The sequence below is a fragment of the Bombus impatiens genome, unplaced genomic scaffold, assembly GCF_000188095.3.
Source record: "Bombus impatiens unplaced genomic scaffold, BIMP_2.2 scf_0102, whole genome shotgun sequence".
Taxonomy (NCBI): domain Eukaryota; kingdom Metazoa; phylum Arthropoda; class Insecta; order Hymenoptera; family Apidae; genus Bombus; species Bombus impatiens.
The window spans coordinates 4,196,584-4,222,946 of record NT_176521.1 but is presented as its reverse complement, the minus strand read 5'-3'; the positions used below and the strand labels follow the sequence as shown (position 1 = coordinate 4,222,946).

General features: G+C 32.7%; 1 protein-coding gene across 6 annotated transcripts in view; it reads left to right on the top strand.

The window, feature by feature from the left end:
* Positions 1-26,363, top strand: part of LOC100741656 (fasciclin-1) — a 376,648-nt gene that overhangs the window by 310,195 nt on the left and 40,090 nt on the right. For 4 of the 6 annotated variants that reach the window (XM_024364660.2, XM_012394995.3, XM_024364663.2 and 1 more), the window contains exons 6-8: positions 1,622-1,787; positions 3,175-3,335; positions 24,888-24,896. In XM_024364660.2, coding sequence (XP_024220428.1) covers positions 1,622-1,787; positions 3,175-3,335; positions 24,888-24,896 — 336 coding nt within the window. The remainder of the gene's footprint in view (positions 1-1,621; positions 1,788-3,174; positions 3,336-24,887; positions 24,897-26,363) is intronic. The other 2 variants (XM_024364662.2, XM_024364661.2) reach the window with 1 other exon arrangement.

Sequence of the window (26,363 nt, the reverse complement as noted above, 5' to 3'; positions counted from 1 at the left end):
TAGCGAGAATTCTTGGGTATTGTTTTGTGATGTTAACATGCTGCATTATCTTGTTAGGCCATGGTTTCATCATGGCTGGGATACGTTCGAAGTTAATGAATTTTCGGATGCTAGAAAACTTGTAATGATATAATTAAGAATTATTTCTAGCAAAGAGTGGTGGAAATAACTTGAACTATTTATGAAATATAAATAGAGATCATATTGTGCTAGGTGATTTACTATACATGATATATTTTTGTAACAATAGTAATGGAATTTTATTTTCTCGAAAAAACTAATCGTTCGAAGATAGTATATCTATAATCGTTCTATGATCTTTATAATGTAAACTTGGAAAGTGAATGGATAATTTTTCGTTACTTTTAGCCAACCATTTTATCTTTTAGTAATAATTTAACTAATTAACTTTACTTTCTACGGTATACTAACACTAATTATGGCAATACTGTATCAATATGATGAAATAATATTTATGTATTAATATAGTGAAATAATTTATATTTGAATTAACGTTTAATCATATCAACATTGATGAAACATTAACAGGAGCACAATTAAATTCATGTTAATTACAAGTTAAACGAAAACGCAGTTAGAACAAAGTGCGCGTTCAATTCAAAGCTCCTGCCTTATCCCAAATTTCGTTAATCGTGAATTCATATGGGACAGGACTTGTATACGCGGCAATCTGTATCATCGAGGATCCTGTCAATCAAGAACCGGTGCAATCAGAGAATCGAGCAGTGCAGAATCTGCACTAGGAGGCAGCTCGTACAATCAGAAAGCTGAATAATTTGGAACATGCGCAATCGAAAATCCGAGTAACCGAAAACCTTTCCAATTCAATACGTTTTCACGACGAATTTGAAAAGTCGGGAAATCTACACGTTTCGGGAAATTGAGCAGTCCAAAACATGTTCAATCGGAAATCCGATCAATAGGTAGTCAAGATTTATGTAACTCGAACAGTTTCGAGGGACACTTTTGAACATAAATATGTATATGTAATTGTTGGTTCAGTTGAAAATCTACATAACCAAAAATTCATCGAGCCTCGATATTGAGAATTGATGCGTAGAATTTGTTGTGATCGAATAGTTATGCATGTAGTTCGCTCTTTGACAGTAAAACAACTTCATGTAAAGAATAGAGAAGATTCTGAATGATTAACTACACATATGAAAATAGGAATTTTTCCAAGAAATAGTTGATTTCTAAACAAAATTCAAATTTCATTTATGGGTTATGCGATCTGAATTTAATTCTTAAAATAATCTCGATTATTTTCTATAACTGGTCCATTTTCCGAGCAAATGAAAAATAAAACATGAAATACAACTCGCTTTAAAAAATATATTCGAGCTTCAATTTTAAATAAAATTCATTTATAATCTAAAATAGAATTTCTATACATTTTTTTTACTAATTATTTATAATTTATTATATATATAATAATATTTTAATTATTTAATACAAATCTATTTAAAATTCATGATATAAAATTTATTAAAAATTTTATATTATAATCAAATGTTTATGGAGAGAGATTTATAGAGCACGTTCAAAAAAGTTATAGCAGCATTCTTTTTTTCCATAAACTCGTTTTGTTCTTTTACAGCCGACGCCCAGGCCGGAGAAGGTTGACCGCGTGGTAATTGATGGTCACGTGATACCCAACAACGTCCTCTTCACAACACCGACACCTCACAATGTACCTTATGAAACCCTTGCGTTCACTGACAACGTCAAGGTCACCGTTAGCTTCCTCAAGGAACACGATAAAGGTAGGTGATCACATTTTATAGGAAATTTGATAAACTTACAATGAACCATAGTATTAGTGAAATTAATAAAATGCGTATTAAAATTTAAGTAGAGGAGGAAAGTTTTAAACGACGTTTTCATCCATTTTAGAGGACACAGTGAAGGCATTAGTGATATAAATGAAGACTGATGTGGAAAGGCAATTTGCCGAAATTAAATTATATAAACTCTTCACAGCACGTTTCCATTTATCTTCTTAACGAATACTAAAACTCCAATAACTGTTATCTTTGCCGCTTAAAAAGAGTCTAGTATATGGGGTATCTCATTTAAAAGTTACACATGAAATTTATTACTTGAGACGATGATAAAAAGATTTGTTTGATATGTTAAAACAAACATTGATATGCGGAAAATATTAGTGATGTTAGAAGAATCTTCAAGACGATCTTGAGAGAAATCTTTTTATCGTTAAATATACTTTTTAAACGTCATAAAATAACGTCATAAGAACATCAAATAGATGAAATAATTTAAGTGTTGAATTTAAGTGATACACTCTATATATATTAGGAAGTTTTGTTGCAACTTAATGTCCTCAAATTATCTTCACTGCCATTAAGTTCTTAAACTATGTTATATATAGAAGGAATATTTGATTTTAGCTTAAATTTTGATAAATCGAGTTAAAAGTTTTCAGAGATATAATGATATCTGATTGAGTATACTCTGAAAGTAAATTTGAGAGCTGCGACTATCTTTTAAAGTTTCATGACACAGACCCTTATATCATATTATTGTCCGTCAGAAGCTATAAAATATTTGTTTGAAAAACTTTTTCCCTATCTCCGGTAGTGCCTAGGATAACATCAGAGAAGTGGAACTTTGGATAGTAGTTTTATCCCCTAAACTTGAATTATAGCGGTTAAAAAATACGTGTCTTTCTATTTTTTTATTGCTTTATGAATGTCTCAAGTTTTATGAAAACTATGCATTAGAAGTTATCTAGTAAGTAGTAGTTATCTAGTCTAGTAATTATTATCGATTGCATCATTAACTAATAATTACTGCCTTATTAACTAGAAATTATCACTGATTTCTAGGTGTGTAAATATCAAATACATATAATATAAACTTACCAATTTTTCATCGTAATTCAAAATAATTGAATTCTCTTTTCAAATCACCATCTACTCAACGATAGGCAAATACATAACAAGAAAAACATTGCGGTACAACCAAAAACGACTTTAATCGAACATAAAATCAGTCCGGGAATTATTTACCAAAGAATTAATTTTGGCTATCGTTTCGTTTCGTAATCAATTCCACAGCAGCGTTACCTAGTCGTACTTCGTGCAAGCATAATGCATCGTTCGGTTTAATAATTGTTAATATTATTTTCAGTTTACGTGCAATCGAATACCATAGTTGGCGACGTGAGACATCCAACAGGAGTCGTGTTAGCAGAAATAATTAAACCGAACATTCCAGTGCGCAACGGTGTAGTCCACTTGATTCAACGACCTCTTATGGTCGTCGATACCACGGTGAAGGACTTCCTCGAGGTCAGTGCTTGATCCATCTTCTGTTATTTATTCTACGTACTACCTTGTCTTTTTCTTTTTTTTTTCTTTTTTTTCATTAGTGGTAGATACACAAAGCGGTAATCGATCTTTTATCGAGGATCGAAACGACTGTGTCAATCGTACGACGATAACGTGTCTTACTACCGCATCATCGTCATCTATTCATCTCGTTCCATTGTCTGCCGCAAATAATAACACTCTCGAATATGAATTTGTCTAACGTCTCGTCGCACAAATTAAGCAGAATTAATGCAGGAACAAGCTCGAAAGGTGATCTTTTGTTTCACACATTCGACCCAACCAAATCGAAATGCACGAGTTTAGACCATTTGTCTGCGAAATTGAAATAAATCGATTTTCTGGTAATACTTGTAATAAGGAGTTGAATTATTTTTACAGGCAATATCTTTTTCAAAAGATTAATTCTTTGTTCCAATGGAATATATCAAATTATAGAATTTTGCTCATGATAATTGTTCATGATAATGCGAATTTTATTAAAGCTATTTATTAATTTGTACTTGCGCTGCAAGTAATACAATTTTATGAAGCGAAGCTGTTGATTCATTCATTTAATATATAGGAAGTTATTTTAATTTGATTCAGAGAGATGATAAACATAGTATACTTTCTGTGGTTATCGTATAATTATGCAAAGTGAAACTCTGTGTTGATCATTCTTTCAGTGGGCGAGTATTTTAATGAATGTTATATATATTTAGATATTTCCAAAATTGATCACACCGTCGTATTATCACACATTGCAAATAAGGTTATATAAAATTATAAAGTTTTGTACAACCTATCATTATGAATTTCTTTCGTTTATTTTCGACTCTATCAATTTCATAGTAGAATCTTCTTTATCAATCATTAACTCATTAAGGATCAGCATCGCGTTAACGCAACATATTACTAATTTTTATTTCCAACATTTTCCATTGATTTCCTCTTAATAAATTCATATTATTGCATTCTATCGAACCTATATAGCGATTATGAAAAAGAATTCCAAGAATCTGTTTCATACTATACTACTATTTCTTCTTAGACGCTATAATTTTATGAAACTTGAAGAAACTGAAGTATCTCACAGCAATATGATAAACTGTGTCTTTTTTTCAAATCATAGTCCTTCTTTTTATTTATTACACTTTTTATATTACTTCACTGCTTGATCCTTGATGGATTTAAGAGCTTCTTTTCTGTTGAATCAGGTATAAGACTAGAACATAAAAATTCGAAGAAAACAATTTTCTAAATTCTCTAAAACAATTTAAAAAATTGTCTAAATCTTAGAAATGATAAAGTATTAACCTCTGCATATTCTAAGCGAAGAAAGGATATTTCTTTTTCAACTCTGTCTCGAAATTGTAAACGTAGAAGTTGTTTAAGGTGCTAGTTTATAAGTGACTCGCAATGTATTTACCGCATTGTGGCTTCAGAGCTTGGTAGACTGGCGAAAGAATGACGGTGAGTTTCCCTATTGTCGTGAACGTTATTTCGCGAGTTCCTTTTGATATCTGTATGAAAGCTCTCTGGAACTACCTCTGGTCGAAACGTTGGTATTCTTCGTTCCTCTCTTCTTCGCGTTTCAAAAGCCTTCGATCTCAATGGATTCGGCTTTGTTCGAGACAGCCTGCGGCGTTCTGGCCGTGTTCAGACGTTAAAAGTTTAATCACCTATCAATAATTTAGATTTCTGGACGATACGATTCTTCTCATTCAAACGTGTATCGATACGATCAGTGTTATGGAATATTGTAGAGAGTCAACTCTGTGGAGACAAGATAGAAACTTAACGATGCGATTGAAATTTTAGTAATCGTGCAGAAATCTTTTATATACTTGAATCGTGCTATGATGATACTATTTTTCAATTATAGCTTTGCAAACAGTCGGATCTTATAATATTATCTTAATACGTACAATAATTCGATTATTATAATTTACTGATTGATGTGAATTATATAATTTATAATTTATGATGAAATAAATTGAACCATGTAGGATTTCTTGCAGATTTATATTTTCCATTTAAATAGTTAGTTGTACCATAATAAAAAATTTTATTAGATCGAAGTTATACAAATAATTAATTTCAATGAGTATGGTCACAATATCGAATCATAACACTAGATGTTTAAAGGAGTCGAACAAAATAATTTCATCTTTTTATTTACTTACCTAATGTGATGAACTTGTTACGATATCTAAAATCATACTGGTTGTATGTACATACATATAGATAGCACAACTTTCTCTGGATGACTAAGTGTAATAGATATTATTTTGACTCATTAATTGAATTAAAGTATCTACGAATAAAAAATTAAATAGTATAATATTCTAATGTGATCAACCAGGTTCTTCGCGGAGGAAAATAAATATCGATCAATAATGGTAGAATGAACGGATTAAATCCCCATTAACAAGAATTCCCATGACAAATACAGGGGAGGCAGACCTGGATTTCAGAGTAACAGTCCATCAAATTTTGCGCAATAACGATTACCCCATTCGGTTTGAGTGATGTGGCTTTCGTGGCTATGTAACATGTGTCAAAATATATGTACACAACCGTCGCAACTGGCAGTGATTACACGTTCGCGTTGTATTACATCGTATCTATAGAGCCAAGCGAGATCCTTTGACATTGCACTGTGCCCTGTGCATCGTGCGCCACGCGCCATATCACGTTCAGAGTGTACGAACGCATCGGGACCACGAATACTAATGCTCCTCTAATGCATCACGCAGTTAGAATTCACAATAAACGTCACCCCGAAAACGAAATAACTTCTCGCGTCGATTTTAATCCTCCTACGATTTTGCTAACTTTCCAGCCTAATTAACAGACAACAAATATTTATGCAAATTTAAATTTCTATCAGAGAGACAATCAGAGAGGTAGAACCCGAACAGAACATCCTTTCGCGCATATTTAAAATCATCAGTTGCAGATTTCAAATCGTCATGTTCCATAAATTACCATTTCGCCCTCTCTTTTCTCGCTAGAATTTTGTAATTTATGATTAGAACGTGATGAAAAGTTTCTGTTTCACTATGAGCTATCGTCATATATATATATATATATATATATATATATATATATATATGTATATAACATTCATGTAAAATTAAAAATTGCATTATGCTAGGGTATAAACGTTCCATAATTTTTCGCTTAAAGTTCTATTACATCTTTTATAAATGAAATTTTAGTTGATCCAATAAATTTTCTCACTACTTTCGTAGCTGTAATATCAAATCCTTTACATGGCATTTTAAATTACAATGTTATTTGCGTTTGGAAACTTTGTTATGATTTTTGTCGTGTGCCGCTGCGACAAGTTTGTGTACCTAGCTGTTGGAGTAGCTTGAGAGGAACTCTTCGAGCCAGGTCGAAGAAAAATTAGCTTAACCCATTTCAAGATAAATTCGGTTACGGTATTTTTACCTACCTAGATTAAGGTAAGGAAAAAAGTAAATTCCAAACTGAATCTGAGTGAATACTAAAATTTACTGAATCTTGTGTTACATAAAGATGAAACCATCTATAAATAATAGAAAAGCGTAGAAAACTGGGCCAAAGTACATCTCTCAATATCAAAATCAAGGAACAATACACGACTTAAAAAGTTACATAAATCAACCATTTTATTGTCCTCTTTAGACTTGAAGTTTTATTTTATAGTAATATTTTATCTTACAATTTTACGCCATACCTTTTATTTACGCCATAAAATAGAGATTTTCGGGAAGGATAATTTTTTGTGATCTATTTTTACGATGTTAGATGAGTGACGTCTGACAGAGTGATTCAATTTTTACTGTACGCTTGATCCCAAGCATTGCAAGATATAAATTTCAATTATTACTAAACTAACAGGAATTGAAATGCTAAATTAACAAAAAAATGATAGTCTGATTTCATACTAATATAAATTAAATAATATTTGGAATTTTCTGACATTTCAATTTTAGATGGCAATGAGAGAAGCTGGTCTTTCAATTTCAATATAGAAATTTGAACAATAATAACATTCTAATATTTGTAACGTGATTGACGTCTATGTTCTTTTTTTTACTACAGATAGTTATCGTACGATAAAACGAATTCTGGCATTTTATACAACGTAATTTGAATCCAATTAAAAATGTTTTTTTAATAAATGGCTTCGATAAATACAAACAATAGCCTCTTGTATAATTTAACTACATATCATTGTTAGTGAAATTTTATAAGTTATAAGTTACCAATATTAATAAATATCCTTACATAGATAGCAGTAATAAACTTGATAATGAAACACACGAGATCCGACGAGTAAATTTCTCGAAATATATATTATTCGATTTACATGTATATATTTTTCTTTTTCTTTTTTCTGAACCAAGTCGCTTGAAGATATTACTCTACAAGTGACTTCATTTAATTTTGTACAGGTGCTTTAAACTACTTCGATAGTTTACCAAAGCATCACGCTACACACGTTCCTGTTATTCGATTACGAACAGCTATCGATAGGAACGACCGTGGTATTTCAAACTTCTATGCGACAGGTTTTTCGATCGAAAAATAGAGTACTGGAAAGGTAACCACGATGAATTTTTCACATATTACTAATGTCATATTTCTAACCTGCGGACAAACCCTTTTTTCATTCATATTTTATATGAAGATTTATTTTACTAAAGCACCTTTCCCCTCTTTTTAATTCCTTTGAAGTCTATTTCAGTTCTGAGATATTAGATTTGCTCTTTCTACAAAGACTTTACTGTTTACTTCGTAGAAGTCAGTTTTAAAGAGTTAAAGTTGGGAAATTGATCTTTACAAAGTGAAGCTTCTTCACGCAAGAAAGAGAAACCGGATATTTTCTAATTGTCAGTCAAACACTTCGAATTAAATACACTTCGAAGAATTCGTAAGATTTCGTTTTGACGAAGAAATTTCTTTACAGTAGATATAGTTGGAATAATGAACAAACAGAGGAGGCTCTTCTTCTACTATATCGCTCGTAAATTAATAATACTCGTAGATATTCAACGATAAATATAAGAAAATAAAAATGTAATAAGAATAGAATATTTATTGTATAATCGAATACCATATACATATTTCTAAACTTCCTTTCTTTTTTAATTTTTTTCAACAAACAGTTACGTATTATTCGTTTCCTATTTTTTCACATTTTTTTCAACCCGACTAATTTATGGCAAAAAAAGAGAAACAAGTACTTGTTCAACAAATTGTATTGGTCACGCAAGTAGTTAAACCATCTGTTTCGCGACTCTACCATTTTTCGTTACCGAAATGCGGTTATTTTACATGGAACATAAACTTGAATCTTTCATCCTGTGCTTCCCATTTGCATCTTTACTGACCTACCGCACGTATCTACACGATAGCCGGTGAAAGCTGAATCAGCATTTTTTTTCGTACTGCTCATCGTACATACGACGTACGTATTTCCGCAGACGGAAGCAGGTCACCGTGTTTTGCGGTTTTGCCAGTCACCATTCTACTGATTATATATATCTCCTACCCTTTAAAGCCACGTATATTCAGGAGCCCCCATTGTAATATCACTTTAAAGTGAAGTAATTTCTCGAAAACATGTCTTCTCTTACATGTTTGAAGTGAATTTGGAAAATTTCGCTTGATTTTGATCTTATACATATGAATATATGTACCAATAACACATACAGTGATCTATCTATGTTACGTCATAGTTATCGCTATATTTATAGTCTGTACAATTTATTATTATTCATATTATTCGTATAACAGTATAAAAGATTATTTTTATTAATGTAAATGAGAAAATAAAATCAAAACAAAAAGTGTCACCTAGTAGATATTATATAACAAATATACTTTTACTGCAAGTATGCTTACTTTTGGATATTTTTGCTCCCACAAGACTTTCATGAGTACATAAACATCCACAGTCTATATATAGCTAGTATTATAATCACGAATTTTTAAAAATGGATTAATAACATTCACAAAAAAAAAGGATGGGAAAGGAACATTGTTATATTGCAAAAATAACAACGTTGAGCCATGTGTATCCTTTATTCTAAAATATATAATTTACTACTAAATTTTTTAATAAGTCTGTTATAACCGAATATTATTTATACATTTTTGCACACATATTTTGCATAATTTTAAACTCGCTGTTTAAAATGATATTTTTCAAGAAAAGGTTATCGTTAGTTCCTCGTGATTGCTCTCCTATCCAAGTAAATTACGGCAGAAAATCCATCGATTCGCATGCAAATTTAACAAATTCATTTCTAAAGGAGACTCTCTCACACACACACATACAGATGCAATCCCTTGACGACAAGGATTCTCCTATCAATTCGAATTGAACCACCCTCGTACATCTCTCTAGAACGTTCAGAGATATCGAGCTAACGTTATCAATTCGCGACGAAGCGAAGGCAAGAGCATCGTTGTAGCCCGTTTACAAGATAAGCTAACGGTAGGCGTGTTCTCGAAGAAGCACGAGCGGAGATGAGAGGAAAAGGGTCATGCTTTACGAAACTCGTAAAGATTCTATCCATGACAGAGTGATGCCAGCTATCGTATCGTAACGATTCTAATCTCGACCTTTGTCATTATGTCACTCGATCGATGGACTATTGAAGAACGCGAATAATAATATATCGAACGATGGTAACTACAGGATCAGAGAGAATAATTTTATTTCGAAGTTAAATGTAAAAGGCAGATCTGTATAGTGCATTCAAGAAAAATATTATTATCTATATTATTTTCTTGAGCCATTCGAAAAATTAATAAGCAGTATCTTATTGTGTCCTAATTGTCATTATGAAATATTATTCGCATTGTCGTGTTTTCTGAATACAATCAATAGACATTGCAGAACAGTATTATAGAATATCGAAATAATGAAACGATTTTACACATGCTCTCGTTGTAGAAGTATTTAATTGAACTGGGAAAACAATTTCAGTCTCTCCACTCTCAATTCTTTTAAATATTCTCGTTCATGCTTTAATCAGAAACATTGTATCTTGCTAACGTGAAATAGAACGAATGGTTTTTCTATGATTATGGCTGAACTGTCATTTTATATATTATTTGATTACTTTGATATACGAAGTTCGCCAGACTTATCTTCTTTAACCATAATCTAATAGAAAACGGTATATTTCATGGGTCCATAACACACTCTTCACTCTCAGAGTATTTATGATGCCTCTACTCTATTTATTTCGAAAAATTGCAATATTATATTTACCAGAGTCTGTATATCGGTACATCGGTTAGCTAACTTCATTAATGTTAACAGTTTATTCCTCAGGTAATCCTTCTATTTCCCTCCTTCCTTTCGCTTCCTATTTCTCTGGCAAAGTACGTGCGCACTGCTCTCGACGAGAGATGGTGTGTACCTTTGTACTTCCTTGCTAAATCGGATTACACTCTCGTGTCGCGCCTCGTGTACACTGTAAAAACGAGTTAATAGCAAAGGCGAGCTAGCATCCCTTCCTAGAGAATACGTCTAAATCCTGCGTTCGCGCTCTTGATCTCCGGATTCTGCTGCAACAGCGTTATTGGACGCTGTTGCGAACCGTGCACGCCACGTGCTCTATCGTTAAATATCATCTTTTACCCTTTGACTGCATCGCGGCGCCGTTTGGAAGTTATTAAACTGAAGTTACTCGTTAGGCCAATTAGAAACGAGGGACTCTCTGTGGCGATCGTCGCGAGGATACGCGCTTAAATCAGCTCGTTGTCGCTTTTACGGTTTCTTCGTTGTTTTGAGGCGTCTCTCAATTTAAGAGAGATTTAAGAGAGAATATAGTCGTTCGTGTTGGACTACGTTTCTTGTCTCTTGTTGCTCGTTGCAAGATTAAGGGAACAAATTTCGAGACAAAATTGATCTGACAGTTAATCGTTTAATTAAGGTAGAGGATAGTTAATAATTTTTGGAATTGTCAATGGGTGAAAAAATAAAATGAGAGGGGTTCGTATTAATACAGAGTTAAATTTGTTCTTATTTTAGAAGAAGCTTTATAGTATACCTATTGTTAATTCATCAGCGTAGACATAGGCTCTGGCTGATATACATAGATTCATTAATTAATTATAAACCTAGACTCTGACCTGGTTCCTAATTTATAGCAAGATATATCTTACAGACATTGATAGACAGACAGGCATAAATTAACAGCATCATGGCATTAGCATGAACTTGAACTAAATTATACATATATTGAAAAATCAAATCAAAATTATACGTAGTTCAGGTTTAGACAAAATAAATTGCCATTTTCTTCAAAGGATTAATTATGTAATTCATTGCAACTGTGTCAACTAATTTGAATTTATAATCTCTGCTAATTCTATAAAAATATGATAAATATGTTTATGAAATATAAAATTCTATTACGAGAATTGAACACAGAATATAACAAGAATAAAATTGCAAAATACAGATTATATAATGCGTTATTCGACATTATTACATTCGGATCATATTTTTTTTTTTGGTTTCAGTAATTCTCGTTTTAATTTTGTAGACCAAAGGACAAGTTGAATTAGCTTACTTTATGAATACCAAAGATTACAAGTTAAATGAATCTCGTGGCTCTTAATTATGTAGCCATTGTAATTACATCGGAAGCAAGTTTTTGCTTTGATTTTCTTGCTGGATCCGGTGTTACAGAACCTGTTCACAGTCTTTTGAATTTAAATTACACAGCACTTGTCGCAGTATCTCTGACGAGTGCCAAAGATCCGACTGCTAAAGCGATAATTGACGTTTCAGCTTAACTTGTTATTTCCATCGTAATACCATCGATTTCTGCGTTTTCCTTAATAGAGGAATTACGTTAATCTTCCTGTTTACGTTTTACAAGTCCAGCGAGAGAAATAAATGTTTTTATACGGCAGCTTTTTTCGCTTCATTCTTACAATGTTGCATTTATATCGCGATATAATGCAGTTTATTCCATTGGAAATATAATTTTCGATCTGTGCAGATAAATAAAAGATACGAAAGTAAATACGTATTAAACGGACTCTCGAGGATACTTTAAAAAATACTCATGGCGAAATCCTTTCGAGCTTAAGCCTGCTAAAATTCCCGATGCATTCCCCATGTGTTCACTTCTACGTGATCGATGCATCGAGTATCGAACAATATTAAATTGTACCGGCAGCGTATTTCACTAATTCGTTTATTCACTCTTTTGCTGTATTGGAAATGGATCATCGTAAGGAACGATAACGTTCTCCGTTCGAAAAGACATAAAAGGTACGCGGAATTTTATTCCCGTATCCCAATCAGGACGTTGTGCCGGTTTGCTACCATTTTTAAATCCATTATAATCTACGCGTACGTTGTGACAAATTGCCATCGACAAAAGGTGAAATGAAAAAATTCCTTTCGTACGAAAACGATGATACCAGAAATTCCTTTATGGACGATATTTTCCCGTCTATCGATACTCTCTATGTATAATACATAAAAGTTGAACGCATAAAAGTCGGATATGTACACGCGGGATAAAGAAAACATTGATCCAGTTCCATTTTCACAGTTTCGAAACCAATACGAATCACTTGTCACACGATCGTTCATCTCGCGTATTTTATCAATAGAAATCAACACGATCCTCATCGTCATCTCCATCCGAAAAAAAAAAAAACTGTCACCCGTGATCGTAACGCACGTCATGTACGATATCATCATATATATACATATATGAATGTGTTTATATAATTGTCTGTGTATGTATAGATATATATGTATATGTATATATATGTATATATATGTATATATATATATATATATCTGTATACACAAACGTTTTACACAGGACAGCAAAATGGAATGTTCACGAGACAGCTGTCATCACATGCGATATATCGATTGTTCTTCAGCAATGATCCTCGGCACGTCTCGCCTACTGTCTGCACCAGATCCTCCCTGGACCGGACGTTGGATCAAAGGAGTTCTCTCGTCGAGACCTCGAAGGCTTTTTCTACGACACACATATGTCCATATATTTCACGATTTTTCTTTGATCCAATTACGGTCCACTCTTTGTGTTGTGTATTTGTGCCCTCGTGTCCTTCTGAAACGACGCCGCGGATTCTTACGTAGGAACATAAAGGAAGAATTTCTTTCTAACGAAGAAATCAAGAGAAAACAAAAAGATAGAAGGATCCGTAAACGCAAATTCTTCCTTTTTCAAGAGAAACATTTCTTTTGTCGTGACAAATATATTTTTCGAGTTCGCGTTCGTTTCAGGAGGTGACGTACTAATCACTTACTTTCAGGTTCGCTCGAAAATCAGCATTGAGACAAGCAGAAATACTTTCGAACGAGAAAGTATAAGTAAAATATGAAAGACAACCAAAACACACAGTAACGATTTGGTGTGTAGGGGAGCACAGAAAACCCGTGTTCTGCCGTCACTGCACCGCCTCGTGTGTTTCACTTGCAGATCTCTCTCGCCTCTGCTCGCAGTATTCACCCTGTTTCTGTTAGATTTTTCACGTCCCCCTTCAAATCACCCCTTTTTCTCTATACTCTACAGTACCTTGGAATGTGCTCTCTCGCCTTTCGTTCACGCATCTTTGAACGAGAGACACGTTTCGACATATGTGCGCCGACACGATTATACATTTACGAGGGTGACTGCAGAATGTACGGAAACACGAATGGAAAGTCGTACGCAGCTCATGGAAAGTTTCAAGAATAATCTCACGTCAAATTACTCGGTGGGATTTATACGAAATTATTCGAGACACATATGTGGTATTGGATTCACAAGTATGGGTTGCGACCACCAAGGCAATCGTATGAAAATAATTTTCTTGGCTGTTTTTGGTTGGAATTATTTTGGTAGAAAATTTCATCACGATAGCTCGAACATTTATTTGTGTCACTGCGGTTACAATAGTGTTTTGTTTTATTAGTGGTTACGAAATTGAAATTTAATGAATGAGAGGATATAGCTCTATAACATAAAAGTAAAAAATAATAGAAACTCATCGTGTTTTTAAATTCTACATTAAATGTTTCAAATAATTTTAATTGTTTAAATTGCACAAAATTCTGATAGAACAAACGTGTATGATTAAGAATATTTTGCAAAATATTTTTTAACTATCTCCGTTTTTCATGTATATTGAGGCATAATAGACTTATCGTACAGATACGCAGAATATTTTTTATATTATTGCAGTGTTGTTTTCTTTTTTCAATTTTCCGAATTTTGAATTTTCGTTTATTATTCCGCTCAAATGGAAATATAATCGATTTTAATTTTCAAGATTCACCATATACTAAATACTGTTTCTCGTTTAACAACAACAGTTATTTATAGTGAACGAAGCTTTTTATTGTTCTTTTAAGCATGACAAACTTCGATCAGTCAACAATGTTCTTTACTTCGATAAATAAATATGCAGTTACGTAACAAAGCCGAAAAACCGATTACCTCTTGATTCTTTTCAAACTGATATTGCGCAGTTTTTGACAAAATTAATTTTTGTACCAAGGGAAAATTGCAACACCACACGTTTTTTGCATTATTCGTTGCAAAATTAACAGGATCCTCACTTTTTGAAATATTTAATACGATGTGGTTATTTTCCGTTCGTTTATTAATTTCCAATTTATTAAATTCCTCAAATATTGAAACTTTTAATTCTCAGCAGTGTTGGGAATTATTCGAATTTTCTATTTTTCTTTTTTTCTTGTTTTCAAAGTTACAATACATACTATAAATCCAAAATAACTTTGTCCAAAATAATTCTAACATTCTCTATGTTCAATCAATTTTCTATTTGTATATGAAAAATAATATTGGAAACCTAATCCAAATCGGTTTAGAGATTTTTAGGCTTTTCAATTTTCACAAATTTCTTATTTTAATTTTCAAATTATTGAAATACTTTATAAAAGTACGATTTTGTTTTACCAGAAACAAAAATCTTTATCATTAATTAAATTAATAAGTTATTAAAGCACAATGTTCCATATACACAACATGGAGCATGAAAATGTTAATTATCTACCAAACTAAATTTTGATTACAATTTAATAAGATGGCATAATGGGTAACGCGGACAACATTCCTTCGTGTATCCGTGCATAGAACGAGAACTCTACCTTAGATACCTAATAACACGATTACATTACACTTGTATATAGATACATACTAATTTCCCATACACATATTCACCGACTCGAGTCCATTCTCCACAGTCAGAAAATAAGTCGCCAAAGAAAACGAAAAAAGAGAAAGAACTACTTTTCCTTCAACTAGCTTTCCATTTTGAAGAGTTCACTTGTATCTTAACGAGTATCCCCTATTTAAGCAGCTTTTAGAATTTCCGAAACCGTTGAAATACCAAGGCTCTTTTTTAATTAAGAGACAGGAATCGAATGTCATCAATCGCTAAATTTTAAACACGCGAACCAAAATCGAAGAGCATATGTCAAAAAATGGGTCAAAGTGATGACTACTTTTTATTAATTTCTTAATTTCATTGCAAAAATATGATTAATATTCAATTTTCAAAAACCAAATGATTTACTTCCATAATTTTATTTGTCGCAAGAAGAGGGCACAAATGATGGAATATTCTAAGGTAAATCTAAAAGACATTGTTTGCCATCAGCGTAGTGTCTTGAACAGCTCAAATGTCATCAAAAACTCAAAATCCTTAAAAATATGAAAAGAACCAAAAAATGTTATCAATCGGTAAATTTCGAATAAAGTGGTGCATTGCAATGATCTAACCGCTCTGGCACAAGTCAGGTAAATGGTTGCAGAAACGTTTGCAGGGAATATGATTTCGTCTGTGGCTACGTATAAAATGCTGCATTATTAATTTCACGCTGGCCAAAATTTACAGTCGACGATAAATTATTAATCGACCTGGAAGAGGAGTGGCAAGCACAGCCCTCGCACATTGTGATTCACACAAAGCCGCCGCGGAATTTCGACTGATTTATTGCGGAAAAGTTCGCGACTACGAATTCACGTCCTTCTAGCTTCGATAAAAAGTTAGATAGATTGGCAAGTGATTTGTTATAATTTCTTTTCAACCATTTCGTTTCTTCTAAGCGGCAAATGTTAAGTTTGAGTTCAAAAGAACGTGCTAGGGATTTTAACGGCAACGAAATTGTATTTGGGAAGAAAAATTAATATTCGGACTACTGACTAAGATTAGAATAAAATATTTTTGTCATAGAGATTGAAATAGACAGTATAGGAAAACATAAAAAATGCAAGAACAGTGAGCTATTATCCAATTCGCTTCCAACTTTATCCAAGATTTTCATGGTGATTAATATTTAAAATATCGATTTACTTTTATTCTTCGCGATATTAATTCACGGAATAGATAACTTTTTCTACAATGGAAGAACTATAAATGGCAAGCCAACATGGCATAAATTTTATCTAACAAGCCTAAATAGAAATATAGTAAGTATGATAAAAGATTAATTAATTTGTGTATTTCGTTTTTTTATACTCTTAATTACTATATAAATATAATGAATAATAATAATCGACGTCAAAATTTATAAAATGCAAACACTATTAAATATACGGATGTTTAACAAAATTCCAACATTTTTTCTAAAAAATTTTCTGCAAAAAAGGAACGTCTAACAGAGATATTCCACTTATTATATTCCATTATATTATAAATATTTCAATTACTATCCTCACAATGGATCACCACTTTATATAAATAATTACCAGAGATTTAAAGATCAATTTATACGTCTACTGGGAGTTTTCAATAATGCAAGCGAAATCGAGAAAGTCACTTCGGTTTCTAACGATCGGAAGTAAATTCCGATCCGATCTGGATTTCACGTTTATTTTCTTTTCATATTAAAACTATTTTCATGCAAAATTCAAGGTTCAAAAAGTCCCGTCGACCAAAGACGATCGTTCTCGTTCACGAACCTTACACAAACAATTCTGTGAGGTGTAAAAATAAAGCTTCGCGGCGGAATTTTTATCGAAACGGGAATAAACGGTCGATGAACCGAGTTGAGGATACCTTTATCAAGATTGGAACTGTATAAATTAATTTTAGAGAAATAGGATTTTCCGCGTGGAAGAGAATCGGTAAACTTGCTTCAACTCAAAGAGTGATTCATGTATTTGCCTGTGGAAACAAATCGTTTAAAAAGTTTTACGCGAAACTTGATTAAAATTTATAAACGTAATTCTTTAAAGTCGATATAAATCATAATTCTTATGAAATGTAATCCAATAATTAAGTAGCTAATCTTTTCGTTTATTAATTTCCTATATGACTATAAATAAATTATATTTTGTAAAAAAAAAAAAAAAAAAAAAAATAGACAGTCATCTATTATAGATGCTTTTAAGTAATAACAAATATTTTATAGAATATAACAAACAGTTTATTAAATGTGGAATTAATATTCGTTATATTGATTCTTCAAAATAAAGGTACTAGCCAATAAACGAAGAGAAATTATTCCTTTTGTCACGGCGACTTAAATAATTTTCAAAAATTGGAAAATGAGGTCTTAATGTTCTAGCGATATAAATTTAGTCATTCAATAATTTATAAGAATTAAGATTTTTAAATAATTCACTTTAATTGGAAGTAAATTTTTTTCGAGGTAAAAAGAAGTTGACACCATCCGGGGAAGAAGAAAAAATTAATCTTTTTAAAAAAAGATGAACGACTGATTTTTCTCAAGGAAGAAAACTATTATCTTTCATTTTATTTGGAACATGTTCCAACCGTATCTCTGTAAACGTTCCTACCATTCGAATAATATATTCAAAGTCTTCCGTGTCTATCGTTGACCATGATCAAATAACTTCGCCGGAGTCGATGACAGGCCTTCGACGAAATAAAATCTTTAAGCTTCTCGTGCCCAACGCGAGAAAGCGTAAGTCGAAGAAAAAAACCGTGGCTTGGTAGGATGAACAAAGTTTCACGAGGTCATGAAAAGTTTCTTACTTCTGAACGTGCAAAGACTACTGGCCTATGTGTTGTGCACCTTCGAGCTTTCCCACGTGAATTTTCTTGAGAGAAAGACAATTTTTCTTGCACGACTTCGAGGCTCGCTGGCTTGTGAGCCGATCGACAGGTTCTCGTAAGAGGAAAAGTTTAATGTTTGTAGTTTCCCCGAGACAAGATGCTAATCGAAAATTATGCAGAAGAATCGAGAGTTCTGCATTCGCAATCAATTCCTTCAGCTACTTTCATGACCAGCTGGTATTGTTATAGGAAGTTAGAAGCTTCCTGCACGAGATTTCGATAATAAAATGATTCGAGTTGTTGGCAAGATTTTTGTTGATTATTGGTTAACTGTTTTGAGGCTGAGTATTTGTTTTTCGTTATATTAATTCGTTGCAATATAAGGGTATCACCTAATAAGGCGATGGACGAAGGAAAATTGTTGCTTAAGTAATTTATTAGAACTGAAAGTTTGTATGTCTTTGTAACATGACTGTACTCGATAGTTCGTGAGAATTAATACATTTAATTTATTACAATTGAAAGTTTGAGTATTTTCAACTTCAGGAAATGATACTACCTACAATGATACTAATGATACTACTACTACCCATTATGACAGAAAATCCTGCAGTACCTACGAATCTCTATTCGCAGTTCTTGTATTTTTATTTCCTGTCTGTTATTGCCCATTCTTACATATAATTCCATAATATTTCATTAGAGTAGAAAAAGACAAAATTAGACGAGAAGGAATTCTAGTTATATTACAGCGCATATAGAATTCTATCGTAATTGCTAGAGAAGGTTCGAAAACTCGATTAGAATTAAAGAGGAAATACTTCGTCCTTATCCTCTGTGGTGAACTTCCATTGAAGTCCCACTATTCTCGCATTAATGGATTAATTTATTTGGATAGATGGATTCTTAGCTGGCGTTACGAGCGTCGGAAGCAGGCGTTCGCGTGTTTCTGCCAGAAAGAGAGATGAACCGATATAAATGGCGTCGGCGGAAAAAGCAATAACGCGTTTCGACCTTTCAATTAAAAGACGGAGGCAGAACGCAAATTGCCGACCTTGCGGTCCGACGGCCTTTTAAATTTCCCCACTGCCATTTAAAACCCTGCTTAAACCGTTACCTTATCCCAGTGGAACCATCTGGCGAAATAATTAAAGGAGGATCGCATAAACCGCGCATTATGCTGCGACTTCGTTGCCTCTGTGCTTCGGTTTCTTGCTCGTTCATTCGTTTCTGTCGGTTGCAACGCGTGCATTCGACTATCTAATAAAAACAATTTCACGGAACCATGCGATTCTGTTATTACGACTTGTAATTTTTCAAACGTTTATTCCTGTCCCCACGACCGAAACCAGACCTCTCCGACATTTTTTCGCGAAATTTAGGTTACGGAGCATGAAATTACTGTTTCTTGCGAAATTCTAGAACGAAAATGGAATTAACAGTATAAAGATGGAAGATAATAAATAATTCAATGTTAAACGAAACGTGCAGTAAAATGAATAGCTATTTTAATTATAAAATGTGGATTATTTTTAAATAGCTTTTTGAAACCAGCAAAAATGAATTATTGAGTCAATCTGTAAGTAACACTGAGTTAAAAATTATATAATTAATAATGAAAGTCAAAAGTCATTAAGCTCTCGCCGATAATTAATTGGATTAAACAACAATTTTCATATGAACTTTCCATATTCATTTCATATGAACTCCATTTAGTTATTAATTGCAATCAGAATAGATCCGACTTTCGTCTAAATACTTTCACTCAGTGTTAAAAACAATTTACCCACAAATCAAAAATCTCGCCTATATCGTGTTAATTATTTTTTAATTATTTAGTAATCAAGTACCTATTTCTGATTTTCAGAGCCATTAACATTTACAAACGTTGCGATCCTTATTCAATCTTAAAAAAAAATAATTGTAAAATTTCCAAAAATTGGTAAAGTTAGAAATCATTTCTCCCAAAGAAATATTGCTACATAAAAAAATTTAGGATAAAAACCTGTACGTACTTGCATAAAATAAACACGTAAAAATTATTTTTTGCATGAAAGTATTTCTCTGTACAAAGATAAAAAAAAAAGCATTCTTCTACAGAAAAATAAATCACCCGTAGAGAGGTGTATATGTAAGTATATACATATATAACGTAAGAGTCGAATGAATATATTTCCTCGCGCGAGGAGAATAATTCCAAGTTATCGACAACCATCCAAAGTTCTCGATCGAAAGCAAACTCGCTCGATCGGTTCGCAAACTTGCCAAGATATTCTTTAATGGCGCGAAAGGAGATTTTCTTCGTAGAACGGCAGCCAGCCGTCGCTGTCTTCGACACCTCACGTGCATGAATTTGCAATCGCGTGTGCACTGATAACGTGCGATTCACTGAATCGTCCGTGATTACGAAGAAACTGGGACGCACACCTGACGCTGTTCCCCGATTACTCGACGAACGACTTTTACCCCGTGAATAATAACGATTCGACTCGAGACCACGAACGTGCTCGAAATGTAATCTCTCCTTTGACCCGAGCAGACGGAACACGTTTCATGCTTCCTGTCCCTTCCAAATGGATAACGCCATTCCCTTCAAACGCATTTTCACGAAATATTTGAAAACTATTCGTACAAGTAATTCATTGACTGATTCTTTTCACATGTGATGCTAATTATCAATTGTAATTAAATCGACTTATATAATTTCGACACTATAATGTATCATCGTTTGTGTAATTAATGGATAACGATGGTAGTAAATAAATTTCCTTCCGTAAGCTTTCTTGTCAGTTGGATTTTGAAGTAATTATTCATTGGAGATCGTGCATTGTATCAGGTAATTGAAGAAGTTCTTTTTCAGTGGAAGCTTCATTTTTATGACGCGTAATAAAAGAATACTTAATGATAAGATGGAATAATGCAATAGAATAGAAGTAGAATGGAATAATATTAAAATAATAATACAATAATAATAATAATAGTATTTTGTTTATAATAGTGATAATAGTAATTTAATTCGTGATTGTTAAGTCATGATTTCGGGAGATGAGTAATCTCTTCGATATTACTTCAACATTGCTTCTGAATTTTTAACTCGGCGGATAATCGAATCACACAGAAGCCAAATGACAACAACAGATGGACAACACTATTTTCTGAAAATGTTATTATTCTGCAAGTAGAAAAATACATGACTAGTATTTAATTTTTCAAAAATCAAATGATTAACCTCGATGGATTTGTTTAGTTTGATTTTTAAATGGCTCAATTATCTAGACTTAAAAGAGACAATAACTAAATAGAGATTAACATCAGAAGAATAACGACAATATATGAGAAGTTTCCATCTAAAAGCTTGAATTTCGTCACGGATTATACATTTAATAAGTAAGAAAAGCACTTATGCGTAAATGTAACTGCTTTCGTAAGCAAAGTGATTTTTTGCTACATTTTTTTTTATATCCTTCTTTCTTCTCATAAAAAGAATAACAGAATTTTCTTAGTTACCTGATGCGTACATTATTAGCTTTGTTATATATTTTGCTGATTCTTGAAGTTCGCAAATAATCGGATTTTTAGGTATCCAGAACGATGTCACATAGTACAGAAAATGTTTTTGTTTTGTTATGGAAACAAGATGTTGGTTCGTTGAGAAAATGTAGAAAGGGGATTTGCTTCGCTAGGTAGGAAAGTCGTATTCGATGAAATCACGTACGAAATCGAATTACATCGACACACAATGAAATGTGTATCTTGCTTGCAACTGCATTCTCACATCTCCTTCATTTTCGACAGAAACGACTGAATTGCATTACCAAAGAAATGGTAATACTACCGAAGAAGATCGACGTTTCGTGATTCACATTTCCAGCTCGTAAAAAACCGTCGTTCCAGCGGACATTTGTATTTCGAACATTGAACTGAAAATATGAAGAATAAAAGGACGAGAAAAATTCCATCCTAACTCCACATTTCATTGTTATTGCTTCATTGGAATATCGACGAATTTTATATTAATTCATAATATTGATGATACTATGAAGAATAAATTTCATTGGAAAATCAGTTTCAAGTTTGAAGTGGAATATCATTAATCGTTCAACCATTTGGCAGCGAACAAAATTTTTCTTCAAACCTGCTTTGAATTTTAACATTGTTTTGACAATACAATATAATTTTATTCGATAAAATTTTGACGCTTACATAATATTCTTCGAATATGAAATACCCAAATTTTAGACATTGTAAAAAATTTAATAAATTGTTGCAATACAGTCCTTATGCATCTTAGCTTCTGTATTTATACTTTTTGCTATGTAAAATAAAAGTACCATTTTATCTCGTTCTCTATTAAACATGTAAAAAGATATTATTTCGACGATGACATGAAATTGTTCTTTTGATTGATTCCTATTGTCTCACGTTACAACCTGGAACGCTGAGTAATCTCATTAAATCTCAACAAAGTCATTGTACATGATATAGATATAGCTATTTATGACGAATATTGCATATTTCCACGGATGAAAATACAGGAATATATTTTTCCGAAATCGAATTCTCCCCGTGATAAAGAATATCATCACAAAATTGGAAAGTACCGTTCGTCAGTCGATTTTACTTTTTTTCACTCCTGCATTACTTTCGTTCGCATAATGAGTGGATTCCATAGGTCACACACATTCTAATAAATATTCATCGATACTACAACTTTTTCGCCAGAAATTTTACATTTTGCACAGAGGTCCATCATATTTCCATATACTTCATTGTTACAGAATGATTATTCTACTAAAATATGTGAATTTGGAATTTTCAAACATCGAGGTAGTAGCTTCGCAATTAGTATGTAGAATTTATCAAACGTAAAATTATTTGCAAATTGCTCCGATGTGATTTGACGTGTTTTATAAAATATTAGGAGAAGATAATACATATCGTATAATTAATTATGATATGACATATATAAGTATATAAATAGACTTAAATAATCTCATATTATAAAAATTATAATTCAATTATATGTATATATATACGCATACATATATTCCCTCCATAGCAAAAAAATAAAATGTTTTCTGTTTTCATCAAATTACCATGGTAATCAAGCGAGCTCGATTATCGTGCGCAATTTATTCACTTACGCTTCTACACAGGTGCATCAGTATTTGTTTATGGCGTGTACGCCCGTGCAATTGACACATCAAATACATCCGTATGTCGTGTTCAGTAGGTGGAACCGTCGCCGGATATGACCGACACGTTGACATTTGCAAAATCATAGACGGTAATTAATTGTCAGTCCATCAGGCGAAACGAAAACGAGTCACCTGAACGTTTTGGTACATCAGATCCGTGAGAGAATGTTATGTTTGTCAAGCCCGACATGAACATGGCACCAGACGAGGTGAAATAACGATCGTCAAGAAGACAAAACATTTTAAACGAGCAGCCACGTTTTGTCGTAGCCACGGACGAAAAGAAAATATAATTAATTCATACAGCGTTCAACGGAGGGAAAGTTTGGAACTAAATAATTGCGATTGATAATTCGGCTTCTGTCTTTTCGCTCGCTATAATTCTTACGATGCCAGCATTCTCCCTTATTCTCGAATCCTTCGATTTTTATAATAAATTAAAACTCATAAATATCACATTGAAATCTTTATTAACGGCAATAAAATTTTAGATAAAGTGATATTTATGAATATTTCATTCTCATCGGTATAATTTCTTTATTTTTGATATCGTATTTAAACTATCAATTTATTCGCAATAAATTTTGGAATTTTAATCGGCGAGTCGGATATCAAAGTACGGAGAGAAATTATTTTTATAATCATCATTATTTAGCCGTAGATTATTATTTTGATCTACACACCGCCCATCACTGACTTATGTAAAATATCGTAAACAAGAACACAGTAGAAATAATTTCTCTCGCTTCGTCATCACAGCCATATATGGCCAATGCGTCACGATGTTTTGATATGGCAAGAATTTTTGCAGCACCTCGTAGCACACATTGGATCCATCGTGCGACAGAAAAAAAAAGGACACGAAGAGACTCTGCACCCCTGCCCCTTTTTGCTCCACGCAGAACCAACTTACTCTTGCAAACGCTTGAACCTATACAGACAACGTTTTTCTGGCGTTCGCGCGTTCCTAGAGTTCGTTTATCCTGCTCTCTTTTCTGCGCAAAAAGATAAATCAAACGAAAAAACGAAGTGAAAAAAGAGTGGAATAAAAAGGACAGGCGAACGCATAACAGAGCAGCAAAAACGCGTGAACGTGAGAGAAACGTAATTCGAAGGAATTAAAACTGTCGAAGCGTCCAAGTTCTCCCTATCAGATGAACGAGCCGATCTTTTCTCATATCACAGCAGTGTCTCTTACAGCGAACAACCTAATTACAAGTTTACCTTTTTTCTGTTTTCTGTTCGCTTCTTATGTTACGGACCAACCATGGTTTCTGGTTTCTCTGTGCAGTCCTTCAAGGTAATTCGCCGCCAGCTTTTTCTCTAGTTTTTCTTCTTCCATTTCTTCTATCTCTTTCGCACTATCTTCACTTTCTTTCATTCACATATATTACATGTACATACGTTTATATATATATCTATATATTTCATTCATTACACTACAATATATTATATCGCTGTACATGTGTCATATTCGCAGACATAATCAAACAACCTTCTTTCTATCTCTTCTTTCATTTTCACTGTTCTATTTCATTCTGTCTGCTCTTTCTTCATACCCTGTTCTACTATTTCATGCGCTTCCTACTAGCGAGTCGCAACATTTTTTCGCTCACCCTCGATCTATTCCATTTAGTGCATCCGCTTGCGTATGTGTACACTAAAACATCACGCCTCGCGATCGAGCGTGATTCATCGTCCGAGACAAAGAAATGGTTCCGTGGAATATCTCGATTCTATTGAAATTATTTTATCTCCCTATTTTTTAATATGACAACTTTGAACGAGAGATAAGGTAACGAGAGATTAGGTAAATAATAGATACCGTGGAATTAAAGATCTTTTTCCTATGAAAAACTTTTGCATTTATGTACCTCCTTAAAATACCAAAATTACAATTGCGAATATATGGCTGTAATTTTTTGATACAATTTAATTCAGTTTGAACGATAATTTGTGATTTATAATTTTGTAGAGTTAAGGTAATAAATGGTAGAAGACGATATCTGTAGCGACTTTATTCAGTAACAAATTTCTTCTTAAGGCAAAAATATTCTAGCATAGATTTTTTTATGATGAAATAGGACAGTAAAGATTCGATAAGAGAAATATATTTGCATAGTATAAGTAAAATATAGCTTTATTAATAATAATTAAGGTATTTTCTCAGAGCTATTACAGAAGACATTGATTATATTCTTGCATATTATTTTGATTTTTTTATCTTCTACCAAAGATATTGCAAATTTTACATCACTTTTTTTGTTACAAAATACCCATTACGATATCTCGTATACTTACAATTAGTAAACATTTTTTCACTATCTCTGAGATATTTATATAAATTTTTTTCCCCTATGAAAACATCTTCCTAGAAATTCAACAAGCCAGCCATATTTCTAGTGTGAACCACAAGTTTGCCATAGTTTGAAGTTGTTATATTAGTAAAATTCCATCATTCACTCGTTAAAACTTCCTTTTTATATCTCTCGTGATTAACATATCTAAGTCTCCAACTTAGACACAGAATTGCAGAATAAAAGACAACAGGATTCATCATGCCCATTATAGAACAGGTCAAACTCGACTAAACTTTATCGTATCTTTCCTATTCCCATCAATAGAGAAAGAATCATTTCTACGTCTCGACGACGAACGTTCCGTTAAAGATGCTACAAATGGACATACGCGCCATGCCACAAAATACACAAAGAATCGATACGTTGGTCCTGTCTGATTGTTCTTTTCTTTTTTTTTTTTTTTTTTT